The 24,859-nt window shown below is 34.6% G+C and overlaps 3 protein-coding genes across 3 annotated transcripts in view; 2 read left to right on the plus strand and 1 right to left on the minus strand.

Moving 5' to 3' along the window:
- LOC105332456 (putative protein-lysine deacylase ABHD14B) overlaps positions 1 to 14,551 on the plus strand; it is a 52,640-nt gene extending 38,089 nt beyond the window's left edge. The window contains exon 6 of the mRNA XM_066076411.1: positions 14,533 to 14,551. The gene's annotated coding sequence lies outside the window, so the exon portion shown is untranslated. The remainder of the gene's footprint in view (positions 1 to 14,532) is intronic.
- On the plus strand, positions 8,915 to 12,877 carry LOC136271525 (protein ABHD14A-like). Its single transcript, XM_066071691.1, has 4 exons — positions 8,915 to 8,935; positions 11,284 to 11,464; positions 12,150 to 12,323; positions 12,742 to 12,877. Exons 1-4 carry the CDS (start codon positions 8,915 to 8,917, stop codon positions 12,771 to 12,773), a joined length of 408 nt encoding a protein of 135 aa, XP_065927763.1. The 3' UTR covers positions 12,774 to 12,877.
- A 2,297-nt stretch (positions 14,552 to 16,848) lies between the features above and the next one.
- On the minus strand, positions 16,849 to 22,262 carry LOC136271526 (heat shock 70 kDa protein 12A-like). Its single transcript, XM_066071699.1, has 4 exons — positions 21,966 to 22,262; positions 18,389 to 18,607; positions 18,134 to 18,284; positions 16,849 to 18,053 (listed from the first exon to the last, which is right to left on the minus strand). Exons 1-4 carry the CDS (start codon positions 22,260 to 22,262, stop codon positions 16,984 to 16,986), a joined length of 1,737 nt encoding a protein of 578 aa, XP_065927771.1. The 3' UTR covers positions 16,849 to 16,983.
- Positions 22,263 to 24,859: the final 2,597 nt, after the last annotated feature.

Genomic DNA, 24,859 nt, shown 5'->3' on the forward strand with positions numbered 1-24,859 from the left:
AGAATCAAATAGTACCGGCACAAGCAAAGTCATTCAATTTGTATGAGATTTATGTAGGTTGAAAAATCGGTCTAAAAAGATGATAGGGTCACCATAGTAAGTTTTAAGGTAGACAAGGAAGCTTAGATTAAACCTTATCACATTGTTTTATCGCAAACCCAACATGGGTGTACACGCTACGACCGATAAACTGATGCGTTGAGTGATGACGCTATTGTACGAAAGACGAATAGGGCCATTAAAAATATTTCTATCTCGTAATTACGAGAAAAAATCGCGTTATTACGAGAAAAGATCTCGGTATTACGAGTTAATTATCTCGTTATATCGAGAAACGATCTCTTTATTACGAGTGGTTAATTATCTCGTAATTACGAGAAAAGATCTCGTAAAAAATAGAAAAGATCTCGTTATTACTAGATAATTATCTCGTAATTACGAGAAAAGATCTCGTTATTACGAGAAAGATCTACTTAAAATGGCGCGTTTCTTTATTCTATTCTCTTTATGTAAAGTGTTTGGACTACTGCAATGTCTTTTATTATACATATTGTTAGCATAATCATCGCTTAGTAGCATACTCAGAATTTGATATAAAATCGGACCAATCAGTTTTAAAGAAATTTTAGAAGAAGTAGTTAAGCAGATTGATCAATGAATTGATTTAACTACCGTATTTACAGATAAGAAGGATACATGTTATTTGTTTTCAGACTCCAAAATGTTGATATACAAAATCAATTATTTTCAATATACATATAGGTTGTGTATGAACACAAATCAGGTAAATCATGTATATCAATAATTGAAACTACATAGTCATTAAAGTCATCTGTAACAATAGAGATGTGTTTTTACGACAAGGGCTACCTGGTATTTACTTCGGAGTGGGATTATTATAAATAGATGAAAAGCAGAATAACATAAAGTTCTTTCCACTTTTTCATATAAGTTAAATGTAAAATCCGATCATTGTATTTAAAAATTAATGAATAATGTCCGTTGTTATTTAAATATTAATCAGAATTGAATAAACATTTATGGAAAGAAAAAGAGAGAACCAGTGTTTTCAGAAATGCACATTTTAAATAAATCTTTTCTCGTAATAACGAGATCTTTTCTCGTAATTACGAGATCTTTTCTCGTTATAACGAGGCAATTAACTCGTTATAACGAGATCTTTTCTAGTTATAACGAGATAATTAACTGGTAATAACGAGATCTTTTATCGTAATAACGAGTAAATGAACTCGTAATAACGAGAAAAGATCTCCTCGTTACTACGAGATCTTTTCTCGTTATAACGAGATCTTTTTCATAATAACGAGATAAATAACGAGATATTATCTCGTAATAACGAGAAAAGATCTCCTCGTTATTACGAGATCTTTTCTCGTTATAACGAGATCTTTTTCATAATAACGAGATAAATAACGAGATATTATCTCGTAATTACGAAATAATTAACTCGTAATTACGAGATCTTTTCTCGTTATTACGAGATCTTTTCTCGGTATTATGAGATCTTTTCTCGTAATAACGAGATAATTAACTCGTAAAAACGAGATCTTTTTTCGTAATTACGAGATAAAATATTTTTTTTTTGTCGAAATGCAACTTCTTTATGTTAACATGCAACTTCTTTATGTCGACATGCAACTTATTTATGTCGACATGCAACTTAGTTATGTTAACATGCGACTAAGTTATGTTGAGATACAACTTATAAGTTGCATGTCGACATATTTATCTCGCATGTCAACATAAGTAAGTTGCATGTCGACATAAATAAATTGCATGTTGACATAAATAAGTTGCATGTAGACATAAATAAGTTGCATGTTAACATAAATAAGTTGCATGTCGACATAAAAAGGTAGCATCTAGCATCTTGGATGTCACAAGTGGGCGATATTTGAGAATTTTTTATAATTTTTATCTGATTGCAATTTTCTTGCATGTCAACATAGTTATGTTGCATGTTGACATAATTTTCTTGCATGTCGACATATTTATCTTGCGTGTCGACATATTTGATGGAAAAATAACTTGCACACAAGGGGCAGAGATATGCCACCATAAACTCAGTCTTTAGAAACATTAATTTTGTTACATGTACCTCAATATTCATCAGACAATATTTACTACTGATGTCAACCGACGCTTTGCTTGCCGCTGACTTTCTCTCACACACGCTAGATCTAATCGCCCTTCGAATTTTAAAATTCATGTGCAGATCGAGTCGCCATTTTACAGTTTTATATTTGTAATAGAATCAACAATTACTTACGTAAATTTTATTCTATTTCCATCATATTCGATCAGGTTTGGTTTACTTTCTTTAACCGTATTTGTTACAAGAGTTTTTATTGGTTAACTTCTATATCTAGTATCTTTTTGATTGGGTAAAGTTCCTATTAATAACGAACACTCTCGGAAATCTGATGAGTCGGTGGCAAAGTTCTAATCAATTCTTTATGCCCTTAACCTCTCTAGGTTAGTAGATATTCTTTTCCTTTTATTTGACCAAGAACTAAATTTTCTATAGTAACTCTTAGCATATTAATTAGTTTATTTATTTATTGTTTACATTAAAGCTGCTTGGTCCGATTTTATATCAAATTTTATGCACGCTTTTAAACGATGGTTATGCTTAGTATATGTGTTATAATAGACATTGCAGCAGTTTTTTCTAGTCAATTTAGCTAAATTTCAATGAAGAAAAATACGGACAAAATTTGCTAACAAACAAACGACATAAAAGGGTACCGCGATATTTCGCCTCATTTTAATTTCACCCCTGACGACGAGACGGGTATGGTTGTATTACAACTTTAACATCGCATTAAATAAAGGTCGAAATGATCAGACAAATAACAAATAAACATGTGTACGTTTTGTTCGCTAATATTTCTGAAGTTTGCTTTCTTTACAATCGATGCATAGCATGCGGGTTGAATAACCCCAATCATTTGGGGGACGAAACCAAACGGTTTCCTTTTCTAAACATTCCCGTGATGCACTTCGGTTTGTTTTTTCGTTTGCCCAAAAAGAAATTATTTTTATTTACTTTGAATATTTCTAACTTTGAAAGGAGACTGATTCTGCTCGTGTAAATAGAAGAAAGTCCATAACTTCCTAACATAAATGGTTTGTATGGAAAAAAAATTGATACTGTAATAACAAAAAAATCGGACCAAGCAGCTTTTAAGTCCACCACTCCTTTTCAATAACCATAGGGTTTTACATTCCTCTTTTCATTTGCCTATTGATGATTTTTTTGTTTAATACACATATAAAACTTTATTTGTCTTACGTGTTATGATGAATGAGGCAACGGAACCTCGTATCCCAATGAACTGAATTAAGAAGTGGTTAATTAATTTAAAGATCTCCTATTACATATATATGAACAAACCACACTTCTTCAATTTACGGAGCTGGTGACGATGTTTCAAAGATTTTCAGTACAGATTTAGAACCATTTTAACAAGGCCTTGGACTTTCAGTAGGATGTCATATCTTTTTCTTGCGTCAAAACTAGTTAAAATGACGCTGGTTTCAAGTGAAACATATACACCGACTGCGTAGTTTTCACTCATAAGCCAGACAAATCTTGTTGATTTCAAAGAACTATGGCTGAATGGCCAGCCATGAAATAGACATGTAATATCTTGGTAAATACGGGAATAAATCACCAGAACACGTTAGAATTCAAAAAAACATGTTTATCTAGAAAGTTCAACAACACGATTATTGCAATCTCGATCCCGAGGTAAATTCGCAAACACAACACTCCTCCCTTTTAAAATCTTAAATTCTTTCTTGAATTTAAACAAATGATCCAAGTACACCAAAATAACAGATTTGATTTAACCTTAAACACGAAGATTAACAAACAAAACTTTCAACATAAAAAACGTCCAAATGTCACAAAGTAAGTCAGATTTCCTCAATGAGCCTACGGACGGGTTTGCGTTCACGCATGGGCCGTGGTGAGGGTATGCTCATTGACTGGTTCGCCGCCCTGGATGACATCACTCGACTGGTGGTAGACGGTGTCTTCGACGTTTTACTAGATGGTGGGGAACATCCTGCTTCCTTAGAAGGTTCTGCATTCGGGAGATCCACTTCCTCTGGTAGATCCACTGTAGGTCTGGTCGGCTCCTTCAAGGAAAAGTCGCTCAGGGGCGGCAACGCTTGTGGAAGTTTAGCATTGCAAGCTAGCAAGTGGTCAAGGTGACAAAATCTTTTGCGATTTCCGACTTGGACTAGGTAAGTAAGTGGACCATAAACTTTGTTTACTGTTCCAGGTAGCCACTTCCATTTCCCAGGCTGAATTGTAGTCTTCACTTGCACTTGATCTCCTTCTTCAAACTGTCTGACCTTCACCTTGCCTCGATCATGAAAGTCTTTCATCCGCTGCTGGCTTTTCTCAACACTCTTTCCGATGTCAGGCTTCACCAGTGTGAGACGCGTTCTAAGTTGCCTCTTCAGAAATAGCTCAGAGGGTGACACACCAGTAGTTGTGTGGGGAGTAACTCTATACTTTAATAGGAAGTTCGCTAATCGATGCTCTAGCGATTGTTGTCGTCCCTCAACATCTTTACTTTTCAGGGCCTTCTTCACTATCTGTACTCCTCGCTCAGCAAATCCATTGGATTGCGGGTGGTACGGTGGAACGAGGGTATGTTTTATACCATTTTGACGTGTAAAGTCACGAAATTCATGGTACGTGAACTGTGGTCCATTGTCACTCACTATCTCCTCTGGTAATCCGGTTGACGCAAACAGCATCCGGAGTTTGTCAATAGTGTTAGCACTGGTGGTTGATCTCACTGGAATGACTTCCAACCACTTTGAATAACTGTCATTGACAATAAGTAGAGATTGTCCCTTATACTCGGCATAATCAAAATGGATGCGTTGAAATGGTCTGGTTGCCCAAATCCATGGGTGTAATGTGGCAGACTGGGGGCTGTTCCTGACGGACATACATGACGGACATGCCTGCACTGTCCTCCTCAATGTTTCTGTCTAAGTTTGGCCACCATACATATCCTCGTGCAAGAGCCTTCATCCTGCACATACCATGGTGCTCTTCATGAAGCTCCTCCATGATCCGTTTACGCAGTGCCATAGGAATTACCACTCGGATTCCCCAAAGGATAATCCCTTGTTCTATACTCAAACTGCTCCTGCGCTCAAAGAAAGGTTGAAGTTCTGGATCGTTAACCTGACTTGGCCAGCCGTTCAAGGTAAGTTCAAATACCCGGGCTAAAAGAGGATCCACCTTTGTTGCACGAGCAATGTCTGTGTTACATATGGGTAGCTCTGTGTTGTCCAGCCCTGTGCAGTAGACATCCTCATATTCTTCTGTACCGAAATTCCCCTCTACTGGCAATCTGGATAGTGAATCACAATTTCCATTTTCCTGAGATGGACGATATACAATCTGATATTGATATCCTGAGAGAATTAGTGCCCATCTCTGCATCCTGGCTGCGGCTAAGGTAGGTATACCATTTTTGGGTCCAAAGATAGTTACCAATGGTTTGTGGTCTGTGATGAGGGTAAAAGTTCTGCCGTACAGATACTTGTGGAACTTCTTCACACCAAAGATCAATGACAATGCTTCTTTCTCCAGTTGAGCATAGTTCCTCTCGCTGGTACTTAAAGTACGAGAAGCAAAGGCGATTGGCCTCTCTGAGCCATCCTCCATCAAATGCGAGACTACAGCTCCAACTCCATATGCTGATGAGTCGCAAGCTAACCGCAGGGTTTTTTTCATGTCGTAGAATACCAGTAACTTGCCCTTTGTATTCATCTGCTTGTTTGCTTCAAAGCTGCTTTCACATTCATCTGTCCACGTGCACTGCTCTCCCTTTTTCAACAGGTGATGTAAAGGATGCAATACAGTACTCAGATTCTGCAGAAATGAACCATAGTAATTCAGCAAACCCAGGTAAGCCTTTAGTTCTTTCACATTTGTTGGTCTAGGAGCATCACGAATTACAGCAATCTTCTCATCTGTGGGATGTATCCCGTGTTTGTCCACCATGAATCCCATGTACACGGCCTGATCCGCCATGAAGATGCACTTGTCCTGCCGCAGTGTCATGTTGTACTGGCGCAAGCGATGAAATACCTCCTTAACAGTCTTAAAATGAGTTTCATCATCGGGGGCTGTGATCAAAATGTCATCAATTCGACACACTACTTGTGGTAGTCCTGACAGGATCTTGTCCATAATTGCCTGAAATATGGCGCTAGCGGAGCTTACTCCATACGCAAGTCTTCGGTAGCGAAATAGTCCATGATGCGTGTTTATTGTAAGGTACTCCTCTGAGTCACTCTCCAGCTCCACCTGTGAGTATGCCTGTCTTAAGTCCAGTTTTGTGAACTTCTGACCTCCCGCAAGGGACGCAAACATGTCATCAGTGTTTGGTAGAGGGTACTGCTCTTCACTGATCACTCGGTTGACAGTCACTTTGTAATCTCCACATAAACGCACCGACTTGTCCGCCTTTGGCACAACGACAATGGGGGCAGCCCATTCACTGTGTTTGACTGGATAGATAACTCCTTTCTCCTGTAGTTTCTTGAGCTCTCCTTCAACTTTGTCTCTTAAAGCATAAGGCACAGGTCTTGCCTTGCAAAATATTGGTGAGCATCCCTCCTTCAGTTTTATGCTTGCATTGAAACTTGATTGGATTTTGGTTCTCCTCAAACAGATCAGCATACTCCTTTGTCAAGTGTTCAATTCTGTCCTTCGTCACCATGAAAATTTCCTTCCAGTCCATCTGAATTTTTGATAACCAGTCTCTTCCCAGCAAGCACGGCTGACTCCCTTTTATGACTAGCACAGACATATTCGTCAGATGCTGCTCTCCATATACAACAGTCACACTACATTCACCAAGAATGGGAATGATCTCCTTCGTGTACGATCTTAGCACGATTGTCGATTTCTTTAGCTTACAGCCGGTAAGCATTTTCTGATAAGTGTGTTCATTCATGATTGTACGAGCACTTCCTGTATCTAACTGAAATTGCACTATTGACCCGTTGATACTTAGTCCAATTGAGTAGCTCTTGTCTTTGTCGACCTCGCTTGTGCTGTGTACGGAATAAATTGACAGATCCTCCTCCTCATCAAGAGAATATTCACTGTCCTGTACATAATGGGTAGTCTTATCTTGTTTCAAATAAAATTTTCCCTGGACTTTACAATGTTTAGCTATATATCCAGGTTTCCCACATTTGTAGCATTTAATAGTGTTTCTGTGTTTACCAGCATCCAAATAGTGCTTCTCTCCACCGCGATATCCTGGCTTCTTAGGTCCTGCTGATGTTGGTTTTCCTCTCTGTCCAGGTTTCGAATTCATGAAGTGAACCGACTCTGTATTTCCTGCGAATGATTGAGTATCCTTATCGGCAATTTCCATTGCTGTGGCTATTCTGACTGCTCCATCGAAATCTAACTTCGCTTAGGACAACAACTTCTTCTGTATGGCCTCTGATTTGAGTCCGCAAACCAAACGCAAAACCTCCTTAAGAAAGTCACCAAATTCACAGTCTGCCGAAAGTTTTTTCAGTTCACATACGTACTCATTCACCGTTTCCCCTTCCTTCTGGTTTCTTTTATTAAATTTAAATCTTTCAGAGAATCAGATGACTAGCGGTTTAGGCATATAGTAGTTTTTCAAAGCACCAACAATGTTCTCAAACGAAGTGTTTTTCGGCAGTTGTGGCTGTAACAAGTTCTTAAAAATTCCATAGGTTGCGGGTCCAATCACTGATAAAAGCACCGCCACTTTTTTTTCATCTTTTACCTCGTTCGCGACGAAAAACTGTTCCATCCTCTCCGCATAATTTACGAAAGATTCCTTTCCCTCCTGAAATTCACCAAGCTTTCCGATATTCGTCACGCGGGGGTGTTGAGGAAGCATATGGACAATTGAGCGTCTTATTTTGACTGTTATATTCAAAATCGTGAAATTAAATAATTATTTTGAATAAGATCAAAAACTTAGTATTATCCTTTAAAATAGATGTCAGTGCAATAAAATCGGGTAGTACATTACTGCAACATTGGTGCATTATCATGTGACAACTATAAATAGCTTCCTTAACATAAAATGAGATAGAACAACACTACCCCGCGGTTTAAAAAATAAAATGAACATACCAATTGAAAGCAAAACATCTCAGTTTAATAAAAACCGCTGCTAGAATCCTGTGTTTTTCCTCATTAAAAAGTTATTAATCCGGTTCTCGTAAAACCTTCCCCACTTTTATATAGTTTGCACGGAAAACGGCAAATTGCATCAAAACAACACACAACTTGGGATTCTAGCAGCACTTTTCAATTTAAGCATATTTAACTAACGATACGTATAAAATTTCAAGTTCAATTTATACGGGGTAGTGTTGTTCTAGTTGGATTTTTGTATCGTAAACAACGACAGAGGAAAGCCTGGCCGAGAAATAAAAGCAAATGTACATACCTTTTAGCGAATGATTGATTAAACTAACATCTCCCCCAGTATTCTTATGTTCAATTCTCAATAAATCACACCACAATACTTTATTAGAGTTCTTAGATTAGTTATATTTTGAATATGTTTACAATGCTTTCCGATCAAATTCACACGACATTCAACTTTTAGTCATGACGTCATCAATGTGTAAATCTACGTAATACAAACTAATTTCTGGAAAAAAATTGTCTTCAGTATTTTTTTTTGTTTTTTATCTACGTTTCGTTGCTTAGATATTTGAATATGTACATAATAATTAAGATTTGTGATTTCACGGAATAACATGTAACTCAGATTCCATATGCTTCCTTAACACCCCCGCGCATTTCGCTTATGATTCAAGTGTCCTCTTGATCCGAAATAAGTCGAAAATGCTCCACCTCGTCGCCACTGTAATATCTTTGTAAATACGGGAATAAATCACCAGAACACGTGGGAATTCAAAAACACATGTTTATCTAGAAAGTTCAACAACACGATTACTGCAATCTCGATCCCGAGGTAAATTCGCAAACACTACAAGACATGCCTCCGTCACATTGCCCATTGACACAACTAACCAAAGTCCAAGCTCTTGTTAAAATGGTTGTTTTATAAGTGAAGACATATGCTGTTGAACGTCTAATGGATTTCATGGCGTGTCAACCCGAATTTTCACGTGGATCTACATTTTGCAGCAATCTTTTTGTGAGGAAAAAGAGTCTGTTCAACTCATGCGATTTTTCACAAATGGTACAATATGAACGGTAATGTAAAATATATTTGTTCACCAAACAGTTTCTGACTTATTTCTTCACAATAAGCTGAATAAGGTATGTTATTCAATGAGCGAAGTCCAATCTGTAGGCCTACATGTATGCGCGCCATCCCTGCCTGAAAAGTTTTGGCTTAGATGCAACAATAATTTAGTTGATGATGAGAGACATTTTTATTCATCTGTAGTCATGCTCAGGAGGAAAGAATTATTTATATAAGTGAATAGTTAATTGTAAGCACTTTGATGAAATGGACACTGATGAAAAGCTCATATGGTTTATGACCAATGAAAACATTGACATTCTTACTCATGTCACAGGGTCCTTAAAGAAATAACGATCAAAGTCTGGATTCGTGCTTATTTATGCTTTTATATGGTATAAGAAAAGAAACATAGAAAACACAGAAAACACATTCACAACACAACACACACACGTTGACGAAAGACAATTACATGTACTATATATTTAACTTAATTACAAACACAATGGTTTTCCCAATTATAATACCGGTGATTTACCGACAGTATCACTGAATATATGTTTAACAGTGATCTAACCAGGTATCCAGGACTTTAAATAATAAATGGAAAGCTGAATCTTTGAAGATCAGGAGTACATTGGTACATGAAACTAACGCCGTAAAGGGTAGAATCTGTGGGAACTGGATTTGGCGGGACTTTGAACGAAGTTAGTACGCATGCATATTAATGACTTAAAAGTCGTCCGTCATTGGTCGATGAGACATATATACCTGAACCTGAAAAACCATGTGACTTATCACAACATTCACACATGCACTCATTCATACATACAGCAATGCGTTTTGTTATACTTTCATGATAAATACTGAAATCTGATTGGTTAAGACGCAGTTCATAATCCGTTCTATTACCCTCAGCGATAGCAACGCACTTAGCAACGGGTAACATTATATAAATAGTGCCTGTTTGGGACGGTAACAGTTGAAATTGACACCCCTCGAAAATCATTGTCAACCGACGCGAAGTGGAGGTTGACAATGGTTTTCGAGGGGTGTCAATTTCAACTGTTATCCTCCCAAACAGGCACTATTTATTTTGTTATACTGAATGTCTTATTTATTAAAGGTATGATGACATGTGTGTCTGTCGAACACGTGTTTTTGTTTATTTATATTTATACCGGAAACCAAATTTGATTGGTTTCTATAATGAGTATTTCACCTGTTATACAGGCATTTAAATTAGAGAAGTGCGACTTCTCGTGTTAAGTTATTAAGGAATTTAGCGCCATTCGAAGGCTCTCTCTTCGTGCAGTAAGACGTGGCCCCCTCCCACCCACCCAACCATACTCATTTTCATGTATCATTTTATTGTTATTAACAGTTTTTCTCATTATTGTAGAGAACTGAGGATTTACCGGAAGATATTTGTGTATTACTTTTACATGTAATAAACTGCACTCTTGAGAGCGCTTCTGTACCTACACACTGTGTTTATTTATTTCATAAATTATTTATGTTCGGTTGAGTGTAACGAATTAGAACATAAACACATGTACGTAAACATCGCCCCGTTTGTTCTCAAACAACTCTGCATGTAATTATTTTAACTTGCAAGTACAACTGTTCTTTCTCCGACATTTGTTTCCACGTGTTTGCATCATGTTTACCTGTTTACTACACGCTTTTTGTTAATGGGCGGGTCTATATAAATGCGCCGATCAGAATATTTGGTCGAATCGTAATTGAAATTGAAATACACCGAGTAGAAAGTATCATCACTCAATGCAATGCCACTTCGGACGTAGCGTGTACATCCATGTTGGGTTTGCGATAATATATTATAAGCAAATTAACTTCCATGCAATGTTTTTAGTCATTCTGAAACACAGTAACTGCAAGCCTCCCTTGTACATTTAACATAATCAGGCAATCGGTTTTTGGAACACAGTTCGCATCATACATTAACTGTGTGCATAAATGTACCGGTACTTTGTCAAAGTTTTTGGTGTGCTTTTATAGTGTGGAGATAGTTTACCGGGATGTTTTACCCAAGCTTGGGGGCAGGGATATTCTGTTTCTTCATGGACAATCATTCTCTTCTGAAGACTGGGAGAAAACAAACACACTGGCCATTTTTTCTGCTCTAGGGTACCAACCGGTCGCAGTTGATTTACCAGAAGGTAAGTGGTTTTACGAAGAAGTTTTACAGGAATTAAGATTGTGAGATTGTTACCATACTTACTTTAATTGAAAATAATAGAGTCTGAATAGTTGTATAACTACAATAATTGCAATACCTTACTGTAGATTCCTTATTTTACACAAGTATTTCATTGTGTGATTCTGATGTTTTCTATCAATAATAGGAATGTTAAACTCACAAATGTCAAACTTTTTCTCATAAGCTAATTTAGCTCGCGGCGCTAGCTCAAAGAAATAAGAGGTAGATTTTAAAATCTTTGAGGGATGCGTCTCGCGATTATATGCAGATATTTTAAAGTATCTTACAGTCAATTAATAAAGAATCTACAGTATAGTACTGAATTAGAGTGCATTCGCTTCCTTGTCAGCTGCAGCAGTTAAACACAAAGTTTAGTCGATTTTAAACCACCGAATGTAATAATGACTGCAGCCTAGCTCAGAGTGGTCATATGTCACTGACTGTCAAAGTTTATGACTGATGAGGAATTCCTACTGGTATTTAACCATGCATGTCTATAATTGTAGATATCTCTAGTTAATAACTGGGTTGATGTGGTGGTGAGCATTGGTCTTTAATAGTTAATCACTGAATTCTGAGTGATTTTTGAATGTCAGATTAAATTACATTTTGCACGTCAAAGATTGATTTTAAATTTTGTACAGGTAAAAACTCAAAAAGTCAGAAGGTTGATGTCGGAGACAGGGGACTTTTCCTGGAGAAGTTGATCACTGCACTGGATCTGAGAACTCCCGTCATTGTCAGTCCATCCATGAGCGGGAGCTACTCACTGCCCTTCCTCTTCATGGACCCCGCAAGAGAAGTACAAGAGTCTAAATGTAAGTATACTCATATTATTCACCCATTTGTTTATTGTTTGAATATATATTGGTAAGTAAATGATAAAGTTTAGGTATGTGCCAATTTCTATCATTACTTGTGTAAAAGCATGGGTTGTGCAGATTTTAGTTTGATCAAACCATGATTCCCTAGAGAATAGTGGGGGGAGGGGTTATATAGAAATAGAGAAAAATCTTCTTACAAATACTAAAACAACAAAAGGGGCTTGGTATTTAACATAAAAATATGTGGGTTAAAATCGGCAGATTTCAAGATATTTTGATGCTGATTTTGAAATCACAGTTAATGCTTTTGTTGCTCTGGTGAGTGATGTGGCCCCTGGGACTCTTGTTTATGATTTTATCATAATACTGTAGATGAAGTTATGCTCACTTTGAATTTTTTTTGATTTTTTAGATTCCAACAGCTATTGTTTATGGGGAAAATGATAGGTCTATTGGTCCAGTATATACAACCAATTTGAAGAACTTGCCTGGCCATGATGAACTCCACATGATAAAAGGAGCTGGGCACGCTGCATGGAAAAACAAACCAGAAGAATTCCATCTCATTCTCTATAAGTTTCTCATGAAGAAAACTAGGTCTTAATTTTATTTTGAGACATCAAGGACTATGTTGGGTATAAAGCATCTTTGCCCCCCCCCCCCAACCCCCAACCCCCCCACCCAACCCTAAAAACATTATAAGAAAATGTAACTTTGGTTATCTCGAAGTTTAATGTAAGTTCTGAATTCTGAATGTATAATTTTGCCATAAATCTGATATTAAGACATTACAAAATAAATATTGACTATTTTTTTAATGTGGTTCAAAAGCATCCAGAGATTTAAGACCATGCACAGATACAGAAAATTTTCCCAGGAAGGATATATGAGGTAAAGTTCAAATTTGTAGGGTTGAGGGGAATGGCGGCAGCTTCGGCTTATACTTATTTTAGAAAACTTAGTGGTAGCTATGTAAGTTTAAGGATGCTAGATGGTCAAGAAATCAACCATTAGATTTACATGTACCTTAATATTGAAGATATATAATATTTGAAAATATAATATTTTAATTAAAAATTCTTTAGCTATTAACTATATTTAATTTTTAAGTGAAGAGAAATATCCATATATTTTACCTAATTTTTTTTTTTGGGGGGGGGGGGGGGGTTCCTATAGTTTTATTCAGGGTTTTTTTTAAAAAGAAGATCAACACGGTCTAAAAATAGCCATGGCCATCGAGCCCTCTTCATGATAAGACCCCCTACTTCTATATCTGTATGAGAACAAAGGTGATAGTGTATACTTGTCTCATTATCTGTATGTCTGTGTGTCTGTTTGCTGCCAAAGTATGCACTTACACATGTAGAAGCATAATATTAAACATGTTAAAAAAATTAAAAGTGGTGGTTTGATGTATAATGCAACACGTAAAAACGGGGTAACAATTGAGGTATATTGCTTATTAGATGCATGTTGTCATTCATTTTTTGCCCTTAAATTCTTTTTTTCATTTGCATTGAGATGTTATTCTTTATTTTTTTTTATTAAGATAGTGTGTTTTCAAATTCTTCTTTATTTAATCCACTGAGTCCATATCAGTTGATTATACTTGAACCTTGTATTTAAAATCTGATAGACACTTTTTTATATTCTTTGAAACATCTGTGTCAATTTTCAACCACAAGAAAGTGTGGTTTTCCAATGAATGGGACATGAAAAATAATGCCCTAAACTAAAGCCCAGGGAATAACACTTTAACTGATATAGGCCTGTAGTGTATACTGTGCTACAGTATATCCAGTAATTTTTGTGTAAATTTTCGATTTGTATTTTGGGTTTTTTTCACATTCACATTGCAAATATACAATACGCAGAAAATATATACCTTGTATTGTTTTTTATTTGAATTTTTTTTAATTGCAAAAATTTACTGACGCAAATTAAACAAGTGAACATATTTATCCTGTTTTGGCATATTTTGTGATACACTAAAAACCCAGATATTCAGTATATTGGGAAGATTTCGGCAGCCTCTCTCCCCCACCCCAGTCCTTTACACCTCTGGTTTGATACTACTGACAAGCACAGGTGCTTGTTTCTGTAATGAAAGTTCACCCTATAGTATGATAATAACTACCGGTATTATTATACTAAATAGGATAAACTTTTAAAACGGACTATAAAGGGTAAACTTTTATTACAGAAACAAGCGCCTGTAACAGAATGACCGGGATATATTCATCTTCTTTCTCTGGTACTTGTACTTTTAACATTACTAATCATGCGGTCAGGTAGTGGCATGCTTCGTGTACTTTGTACTTCATGTTTAGGTTTCTATTTTTTGTTGTTGTCAATATTATTTATTATAGTGCCATAAACTAGTCTATTAGTATTATTTTTTTTTAATTTCAAAGAGACAATATTTATATCCATATATATGTATATTGTTAATATCTCAAACTAGGTCCTCGTGTTTGGAAAAAAATACCAGTAAAAAAATGGTATAGTAACCTTTTTGAATTGTAGTTTATAGTTTATAGTTAAAGAAATCGGGTTAGATCTAATGGTTAATTTGTTGACACCCAGCCTCCTTAAGCCATATGATAGTATGCAAAAATTAACAACGAGGCTACGGACTCGGAGCTTCAGTGTATATAACGATTCTCCCTCAATATTGCGTCAATGGAAACTCGCCAATCTTTCTTGTCTCCATGAATAATTCATGCACTATTATGATTGCCTTCTTCACAATTTCGTGCACGAAATATCACCAATCGCGTTAATCTGTTAAAGTAACATGTTTATATGACAGTATCTTTGGTTCTATTAAAAGCGAAAAATGAAGGGTTATATACTAACTTATTGGTAAGAAAAAACGAGAAAAGTTACAAAGCAAGTAAACGTATGAGAAACTGGCTTTTCAATCTATTTAGAAATAAGAAATAGTATGAAGTATTTTTGAATAATTTGTATTCAAACGTTTTATCTAGATTTCAACTTCACTGAAACAGAGTCAAATAAGTATATTGAATGGAGTATAACCAGCATTTATTATTTTAACCTTTGTTTATTACAAAATTTACATATACTAGATGGTTGTCTAATTTTTATATCATGTAATTCATGTATTCATATATTTAACAGTGATTTACATTCTAGTTAATAATTATATTTATCTGCAATTCTATGTTTATTACAAAGTTTACATATACTTCCATGTGAGGAATATTTGACGGTCTGAATATTTTGGTCTCTATCGGGAGGCGATGATTAATTGTACGAAATTTTAAAAATACATTACTAAAATGTCTTGTTAATTTTTCTTTTTAAATTATGATTCTAGTCGAAAATTTGTCTTTAAAAAAGCAAAGTTACGTGTGTAAAAATGTTATTGATTATTGTTACTGGTGTAATTGCATTCATATATAATCACATGGCACTTATTTTATTTGTTTTTATGAAAGAAGTATGCCCCAATAATATAAAAAAATAACAATATTGGGGTACTTAAACATTTATTTCTGAAAAAAGTGCCTCAAACATCTACACATGTACATGCATTTGCATTGTCCACATATAGATGCTTTCATTCATTTTTTGCCCTTTAATTCTTATTTTCATTTGCTTTGAGATGTTATACTTCCATTTATTTTTTCTTTAGATTTAGATATAACGTTTTCAAAATTGTCTCTATATAATCCTTTAATTCAGTCCTTTGAGACCATATCAGTTCATTATACTTTAACCTTGTATTTAAATTCTAATAGACACGTTTTTTTTTAATTTCTTTGACACACCTATGAATTTCAGCCAAAGAAACTGTGCATAGTTTTTCAATAAACAGGAATTGTTTTCTCAAAAAGAGTTATTTTGGTGAACTTTAAATTTGATTGGGTTTAAAACAAAGCTAGTGGACCAAAAATTCAAATTTTCAAGTAATAATGTACTAAATTAAAGCTTTGGACATAACACTTAAATTGATATAGTTCTGCGCTTATGACCTCATCATTGGTTATTCGAGATTAAAACGAGAAAAGTTTAATGAATTGGTCCATAACAAGTAAGCGTAAAAGCATCTCCGCTAGCCAAGGGGTTTCGGTCCACTTTGCTGGCCCACTAGTATAAAATTAAACTTATTGAGGGTATTTTGTAGAAAAAAGTGCCTTTATCATCTACACACTGTGGGTTGTTTGTTTGTTTTTTTTTTTTAGCAAAATCATAAAATTATGATCTCAATAACAATAGGGATATGATTCATTCATACATATTATTGTAAACACAAGGGAGAAGTCAGTGTTTTTCTTAAACCATTGATGATTTTTTGGAGGATTGGGGTATTTGTTTTTTAAAATATCAAAGACCACACCCCAAACCGATCTGTGTTAGAAGAAAGAAGCTGCTGAAGAAATTGGTTTAATTTTGTAATGAAGGGAGTGAGTAAATGACTTCATGAACTAAAGTTAATAGTAAAATTCTTCATTTGTGACAACCGTCTTTGGTAAATTTACTGCGTGAAAAGTTTTGTCATTTTCTTTAAGAATTAAACCCACATGTTTATCTCGTTTATCAATTTTTTCATATAAGCGAAGAATTTCAGAATTATTTTGCACTATTTAAACAGTGATACTATTTTCAGTTCTATAGGCTACTCAAATCAGCCAAGGAAGTCAACATTGGTTGTTACAGCTCTCTCGGGGTTATCTCTATCAACCGCTGTGACAGCAATTTCAGTTCCACTAAACGTCATGTGGACAATGACTCCACGATCCATTCCCTTGGATGTGTCTGGCATGTCAACCATAAGCTTGCCCAAATGTGTACATCCTTCATCTGTCGTGTATGTCGGTTCTTTGTCATGTGAAGTGTATATATCAACTACACCATTCGTTTGATCTGGTTCTACCGGTGTGTATGTTCGTTTCACTTGTTGTTCCCCGACCTCAACCACTTGTCCCACACGGACATGAATACTGAAGATATCGTCACAGCGTTCAATTCCATTGTGTAAGATTTTTTTAAATTTAGGATGAATGGAACTATTGAATTTTGTTGCTGTCTTAACTCCATATGTATATCTGCAAACTCTACCTGAAACTTTTTCGGGTTCATGTCCACATAATACCGCTCCCTTTAAAACCGCCAACCCAGCTTCTTCTGGTATAATGACTTTTTTGTTTTTAAATGCCTCTCTTATTTCCGATTGTAACATGAGTGATTCTGAAAATCCCCCTACTAGTAAAATGAATGACACATCGTTTACTGCAGGGTGTGTGAATAGCTCCTTCAGATGGTTTACTATTTGGGTGCAACTTTCACGAAATAGCATCTTCACAAGACTTGCCTTTATTCGAATCTTATCGATGTTCCAAGTCAGTTGTTCTCTGTATTTTGAGTTCCTTGTACAAACATCTGCTATGTTGATTCCCGGATTCATTTTGCAAAATGTCTCTGACAATCTGACTGGGACTTTAATCGTCACTAACCCATTTAGATCAGGGCTGATTTTCCTCTTTTTTATTTCAAATTCCCGCAGAAGACCAAGAAAATCATACTTGTTATCAGAACTGAATTTTTCGAAAACGTCGTTTCCTACAATATCGGCCAAGAGTCTTGTAAATGATGCATCTACATTGGTCCCACCCCAATCACCTCCGTTGGCTTTATGGAGTTCCTTTACAGATCCATTTTCCCCGACTTCATGGACAGTAATGTCTATTGTTCCACCTAAATTGAAATAAATAATAATTTGAAATCAAACACGTTAGAAGTGTTAAGGGATAGAAAATTTAAATACGTTATCATACCTCCAGCATCAACAACCATATATTTTTCTCCAGATTTAAAGACCCCAAATGTAGAATTGTCACTGTCTTTATGTATTGGAAGATGCATGCAGTACAACGAAGCAGCTTCAGGTTCAAGGGCAAGCACCAACTTATCTCTGCATATACCAGCCTAGAAAGGTATTTATACAGTAAAAAGTTGTATGTGTTCATGAACACTTTTACAAAATCTAACAGAGCATTACTCAGAAAGTAAATGAGTAAAAAAAAATAAACCTCTTCCGCGGCTTCTCTCATGAATTGTTTTGACTTGTCGTCCCAAATTGCTGGCACTGTTAAAACCCACGTTGTATCGGACTCTTCTATGCCAGTCATCTGCTTTTTGCAGTTGGTTAACATTTGATCTTTTAGATAACCAATCGCAGTAGAAAATACTTTTATTGCTTTCATTTTCATTCCTTTGTCATCTTCAATAAGGGTTTTTCTTGTTAAGTCCTGTTACAAAAACCATAAGTTGATTAAGGTGGATCTCTACACCAAATAAGTGTAGGAGATTTTTGTTGCATGCATTTGTTACCAATACTAGGCACAGTATTCAACAATAATAGACTTCAAAATACAATACACTATTTTCTAGAGAATTTTTAAAATATCAGTCTGGTTCCAGATAACCCCTTATTTATCAAATTTTTTAAACATTTCTGTTTTAAAATTCTTATGAAAGTGAAATGTTATTAAGTTTAGAAATGACAAACAAAAAAAATCATGAATGAAGTTTGTATGATTTTTATTGGAATCCACATAAATATGAAACTAAAATATAAAAAAATTCTTTTAAGGCAAACTGCTGGACAAAATCCCACAAAAACCTGAAAATATAAACAATATTCGTTGGTGAATGGGATGAAGAAAAAAAATTGAATGAAATTGAAAAATTAAAGGAAATACTTAATTATTGCAAAAATCTTGGTATGAAAGATCCTGTTTAAGAGTTGTCTTTCTTTATTTTACATGGTCTCAAATATCTTGGGATCAATTTTTTAATTAATAAAAATCACGAAGAAAAATTAAAAAAGGAACTAGTCTATGCTAAATATGTAGATATAAGATAAGTAGTGCTTATGATAATGTTTGAAGCTGAAAAATTTTATTATTGATGAATGCATTATATATATTTAACTCTTCAGAACAAAATATTAGTAGTTAATTATATTATAAATTGCCTTTTACTTTTTTATATACAATAGCAATTATAAACAAAAACCATACGCATATTAATACATACATTAGATGCACATGCATGTGTGGAAATGAAAAACATGCTCCTTTTCAGAATTCTGTCTTTCCCTCATTTTGGCTTGCAAATCCGGGCTTCCACTGCTATTGCTACCTAGCGGTACCTATTTTAATCAATATACATTAGTTTAATGTCAAAGTTTCAGTGAAAGTCTTTTACTGCAAATTTTTTTTTTTAAATTTGGAAAGTAAGGATCAATTCAAGAGATCGTACTACGGTACTTTCGTTTTATATTCATCATACATATATAGTTTAAATGAAAATATGACATCTGCTTACCTATATCGATAATCCGCCACATATGTATGATCGTCTGTTGCAGATGACATGACAAAAATGTATTGCCAATAGCAGCAGAGCAGGGAAACGGTATATTATTTAGATTCCACGTTTTCCGTACAAAACAGCTGATAATCAATGTTAGTTAAAAGCTTTAAACAGGAAGAACATTGACCTATTTTCTAAGCGTTTTGGTGATTTCATTCCTATCTCATCTCCTTAGTTAGAAATAATTTTAGATGAGGTAAATCAATATCTTAGAAACAAACTGAATATGACAGCTGCCTTTACCATAATAAATCGTAGGATTTTTTTTTACGAAAAGAAAGAGTATTTAGGGACCAAAAACAGCCCATTGGATTGCATGGATGATCTTGAAATAAATTGTATTATCAAAGTTAGACTCCCTCGCCATTTGAGTCTGGGCATATGCCAGCAGCTAGAAAACGACATTACAAAGCCAACAAGAAGGTCACATTCGCTGCCACCGTCCCTCCAGGTCACAGTTGCTTTACGTTTTTTGCTTCTGGGAACTTCCAAACAGTTACTGCGGATCATCATGTTATAAGTAAAGATAGCATATCAAGGATTGTAAGGGACGTGCCTATATCCTTGGTAGAAAGAAGTCCGAGTTACATTAAAGTACCAAACAATGAGACTGCAATTACAAATACCATGTTTAATTTCTCAAGAATATGTGGGTTTACAAATGTTATAGGCCTAATATATGGGACACGTGTTGGAATTAAGTCCCTGTCTATTGAGGAAAATGTATTTCTTAATAGGAAAAATAATCATTCAGTTAACATTATGACTGTCTGTGATGCCAATTTAAAGTTTGTTAAAGTAGGTATATGGCGCGGATCATCCCATGATTCATTTGTATGGATCGGAACAATTATATACATGTATTTTGCAAACTTTTTAAAAACAAAAAATATCAAGAGTATAGCTTTTAGCTGATCCCCTTTGGCCATATTTGCATATATCTGCCTTAAACCCAACTACTCCTATAATGTGGCACATGCGAAAACAAGAAACGTCACTGAAAGATGGAGTGTGGAAAATGCAGTTTCGTTGTGTGGACACATCAGGAGGAACAGTTATGTTTTCGCCCAAAAGAGCCTATAATATCAATGTGGCAACTTCAGTTTTGCACAATTATCTGCATTGATAATGAAGTCCCATATCGAGAAGAAATAATTGTTATTAATGACGGATATGAATTCGTGCATCGTGGACACAGTGAATGATGGAACAGAAACAGAAGACATATGATTGAAGCCAGATTTTAAGCAGCATGTTGTTGTTTTTTTTATTATTTCCTGCATTACAGTATGAATTATCTAGCGTAGATAACGACATCTTATATAGACATGTACATATTCCTCATTGAAATGCGAGAAACAAGACATTAATAGTTTAAATATAAATTATAAATAATAAAAGTCGTACATTTTATGTATTCCTACGCCAGAGTTCAATATAGTCTCGTTCAACCAGACGCTCGGCATCCGGCAAGCAGAGAGTCTCCCTTGCTTGTCGGAGATCAACGGATACAGCTGAGAGTCTGGTTAAACGAGACTAGTGTTCAATTTTGTTTGGATCCATAAAAATTTTTCATAACTATTTCGATTACTGATACGCAGTTTGATGAACTAATTCTTTGAATATTACACAACATGATTGATATTGGATTTTCACGAATTTCCTGTAGGAGAATTCATATTATAAAAATGTGCGTAATTCAAATACTAATAGGAATTTACTTGCCATGTATGCAAAATTACATATCGTTGATTTTAAAATAAATAATAATCGATAAAATCAACTCTCGTCAGTACTTTGATTTTGTGAAGTGATTGTGGCATATTGAAAATAATTCCAAGCTGACAAATTTTTATGCTGTGTTTCTCTTGCTCCAAGTGTAATCTTGTTTGTTTGATAACGAGCCATTGTTCTTTAATATGAAGCCTATTCCTTTAAACTCCCAGTCTATTCTTCTCTATCTCTAATCTTTCTTTTTTCACCTTCAATCAGTTCTAGGGATGGCGTTTTGCCAATCTTAAGTTTTTTGCCGATAAAAAAATATTAGGAATCATTAATATATTATATACAAGCAATACGAAAATTGCTACTGAACGTTTTTGATTGATAATTTTAATGAACAGGGCGGTGTAGAGTAATACGTAATTCGAGATTTGAAAATATATTTTTAAAAATTCAGTAAACGAATATATATCAGTAAACCAGAAGTAAAAATGATAATAAACATACCATCCTTTTGTACAGAGTCATTTTGAATCTTCTAAAGTAATACCAATCATGATGATTGTCATCAAGGGCCAATTCTGAATACTTATCCTCAGCATCATAACCGAAGGAATGAAACTCTCCCTTTGGATCAAAAAGAACGCATGTCGATGTCTTTAAAGACACTACACCTCCGCAGCCTGCAGTCCATAAATTTATTGAGATCTTCAATGGGTCTTTCATGTATTGGTGCCCAAAAGAAAATGCATAACCAGAGAAGGTTGTACCAATATCAATCGCTGCCACTATGAGGTTAGCCATGACTTTTCTGACAAAAGACAAAATGAAGTTTAATCAATCGGTCATCGTACATGAAGATTAAAATGTGCATTTATGATTGCTTTGGCATGGAATCCGTCAACTGTCAGTTAACATTTGTTAATGGTATGATAAAAAAAACCGCTTATCTTCCATAAAAGTTTAACAAATTGAATCTAACATTTGTTTTAAAGAAAGTTTTTTATATTTATTAGGTAACTCTTTAACATGGTGCTATGGTCGTCTATCGTTAATTAACAATTTAATCGTATCTGTGTTTTCTCTCTTAGAAACAAGCCAAATAATTGTTCAGAAACATTCTAGCCAATCAATACTAAACCATGTTTGAAACATTAATTTTTTTGTATAGGCCTCAGCAACCCCCAAAGCTTGATTTTTAAGTTTGGACTGTAAACCCTAATTGATGCAACCTTTAAGATCTTTATTCTCTATTACTGTACAAATTTTTGTCAAATTCTTAATATAATAATCAGTAGTTTTGATTTTTGACTGGTGTCCGGAGGTGTCGTATAACTAAAAGACCGCCCCGTAAAATGGTCCGGCCGGACCTTTAATGTTAACATTTAGGGCCCGGCTTTCCCCTTTAAGAAAAGGTCCTACGCATAGTCACTTATTAAAAGTTCTTGTTAAAGTTGAAAAAATAGAATGACCGGTTTCAGCATTTTTCCAAGTCAAGAGTCTTTATTCCGCTCCGCTACTCCCAATTTCTTGGATTGTAAGAGTATCAATTCTGAAGCATGGTTTTGTTGTTTAAAGAAGGATGTATGTTCTTAAATATTTTTAAACTCAACTATTTGTATTTTATAAGAAAAAGTGGAAATTTTGTTTTGGCTCAAAAAGATAAATACATTAAGCAGAAAAACACTTCCGTCAGCTTCACCCTATGTTTATAATGATAATAAATAAATTCACGCAAAACAAGAAACAATGGTGATACTATAAGAGAAAAGTTTTTTAAAACTTCATTTAATTACATATGATCATTAATCGAGCAGTCTCTCAGAAGTCTGATTGCTATTTTGGCAAGGCGCGTGCATATTGTAATATTATTGTATAAATATATGTAAGCATCCAAATGAATAGGAACCCACATCACGTTTAAGGTATTGAAAACGTGAAATACATATTTCAGTTAAGTAAATATGGGTGACGTTCAAGGGTAATAACTAATTTGATCATGCAATGTCGATTCTATAAGATCAAATTTATAAATACGTGTTTTAATTTTATCAACAGTTTGATATTTTGATTTGTAATAAACCTGTGGTATTCGTTAGGTATTGCTAGACGAATCTTGATACACAAATGGGAGTTTTACATTGAATTAATCATTACCTTTGATGAAGTTTCGCTGTATAACCAACATGGTCAAGAGCAGATAAGAAGTGTCTATATTGTAAACTTAGCACAATCTTTTGAAAGGCGATCACTCCAAAATAAAAGTTCAACAATCGATTTGAGTAAACCTTGTCGAATCAGATTTCGATAGGCGGAGTTTATACATTCAAAAGAGAGAGAGAGAGAGAGAGAAAGAGAGAGAGAGAGAGAGTTTTAAAAAATTATTACAAAATATGCCTGCATAGACTTGCTTCCCCCTAAAACCGTTCTTTACTATTAGAGAGAATTGATCCGTCTGTAAAATATAATTTGTGTTGAATTTGGTCAAACGTGTTGACGATAAATAGAGTATTATTTTTTTTTGTACCTTTAATTTTTTTTTCCTGGTTCATATTTTTTTTAATTTGTTTATTTTTGCATTCTTATTACAAACGTTATCCATGCCCCTGTCCCTGTTTGTGGGTGTGTAATTTCTGCAGAAATTTAGTCTGTCCCAAGATATTTTTGCCGCATATTATTCGATATTCATAAATACTTTTTGATTCAGACGATGTTCATTCAATAGTATGAAAAAATATTTGTGTAAATTATCTTAAGTTTGAAATACAATACAAGGTATTTTAGTGTTATTCATATTTAATATTCATCAATTACAAATGTTATTTATTGTTGTATAATAAAAATTGCCCCAATAAAACCAAAGTGTTTGGTTTTTATATTTTTTTATAATTTAATTCTGGTTGTAACGCGCTTTCTGATTGGCTAAAAATTATTTCATATCGTATAAAGAATGTTGCCTACGTCATATTCAGACTAAAGTCAAAAACGTATCAATACGCCTGGCGTTACGTTCGAATTTTTTTTTTTACAATTTTACGTCATTTTAAAGGTCAAATGACCGTTTTTATCTACAATGAAAAGTATTAATATTAAATTATAAGCAATGAGTTCAAGATTTATTAGTTTTATACGATATAAAATGGTTTGAAACTGTTTACGCTTTTAAATACGGTTTATAAAGCGTAAAATGCCCCAAACCATTCTTTATCGTATAAAACAAATAAATATTTCATTCCTTAAGTACAAAATTCAATGTACAAGGAAAGATAAATTCTCCTAACTATACATTGATTTGTGTACAATATTTTTGGCGTAATAAGACGTAATAAAGGTGTGACGTCATTGACATTCAATGACGTTATATATAATAACAATCGATACTTTTTTCTCCCTTTTTATAA

The sequence above is a fragment of the Magallana gigas genome, chromosome 2 (genome assembly GCF_963853765.1).
Source record: "Magallana gigas chromosome 2, xbMagGiga1.1, whole genome shotgun sequence".
Taxonomy (NCBI): Eukaryota; Metazoa; Mollusca; class Bivalvia; order Ostreida; family Ostreidae; genus Magallana; species Magallana gigas.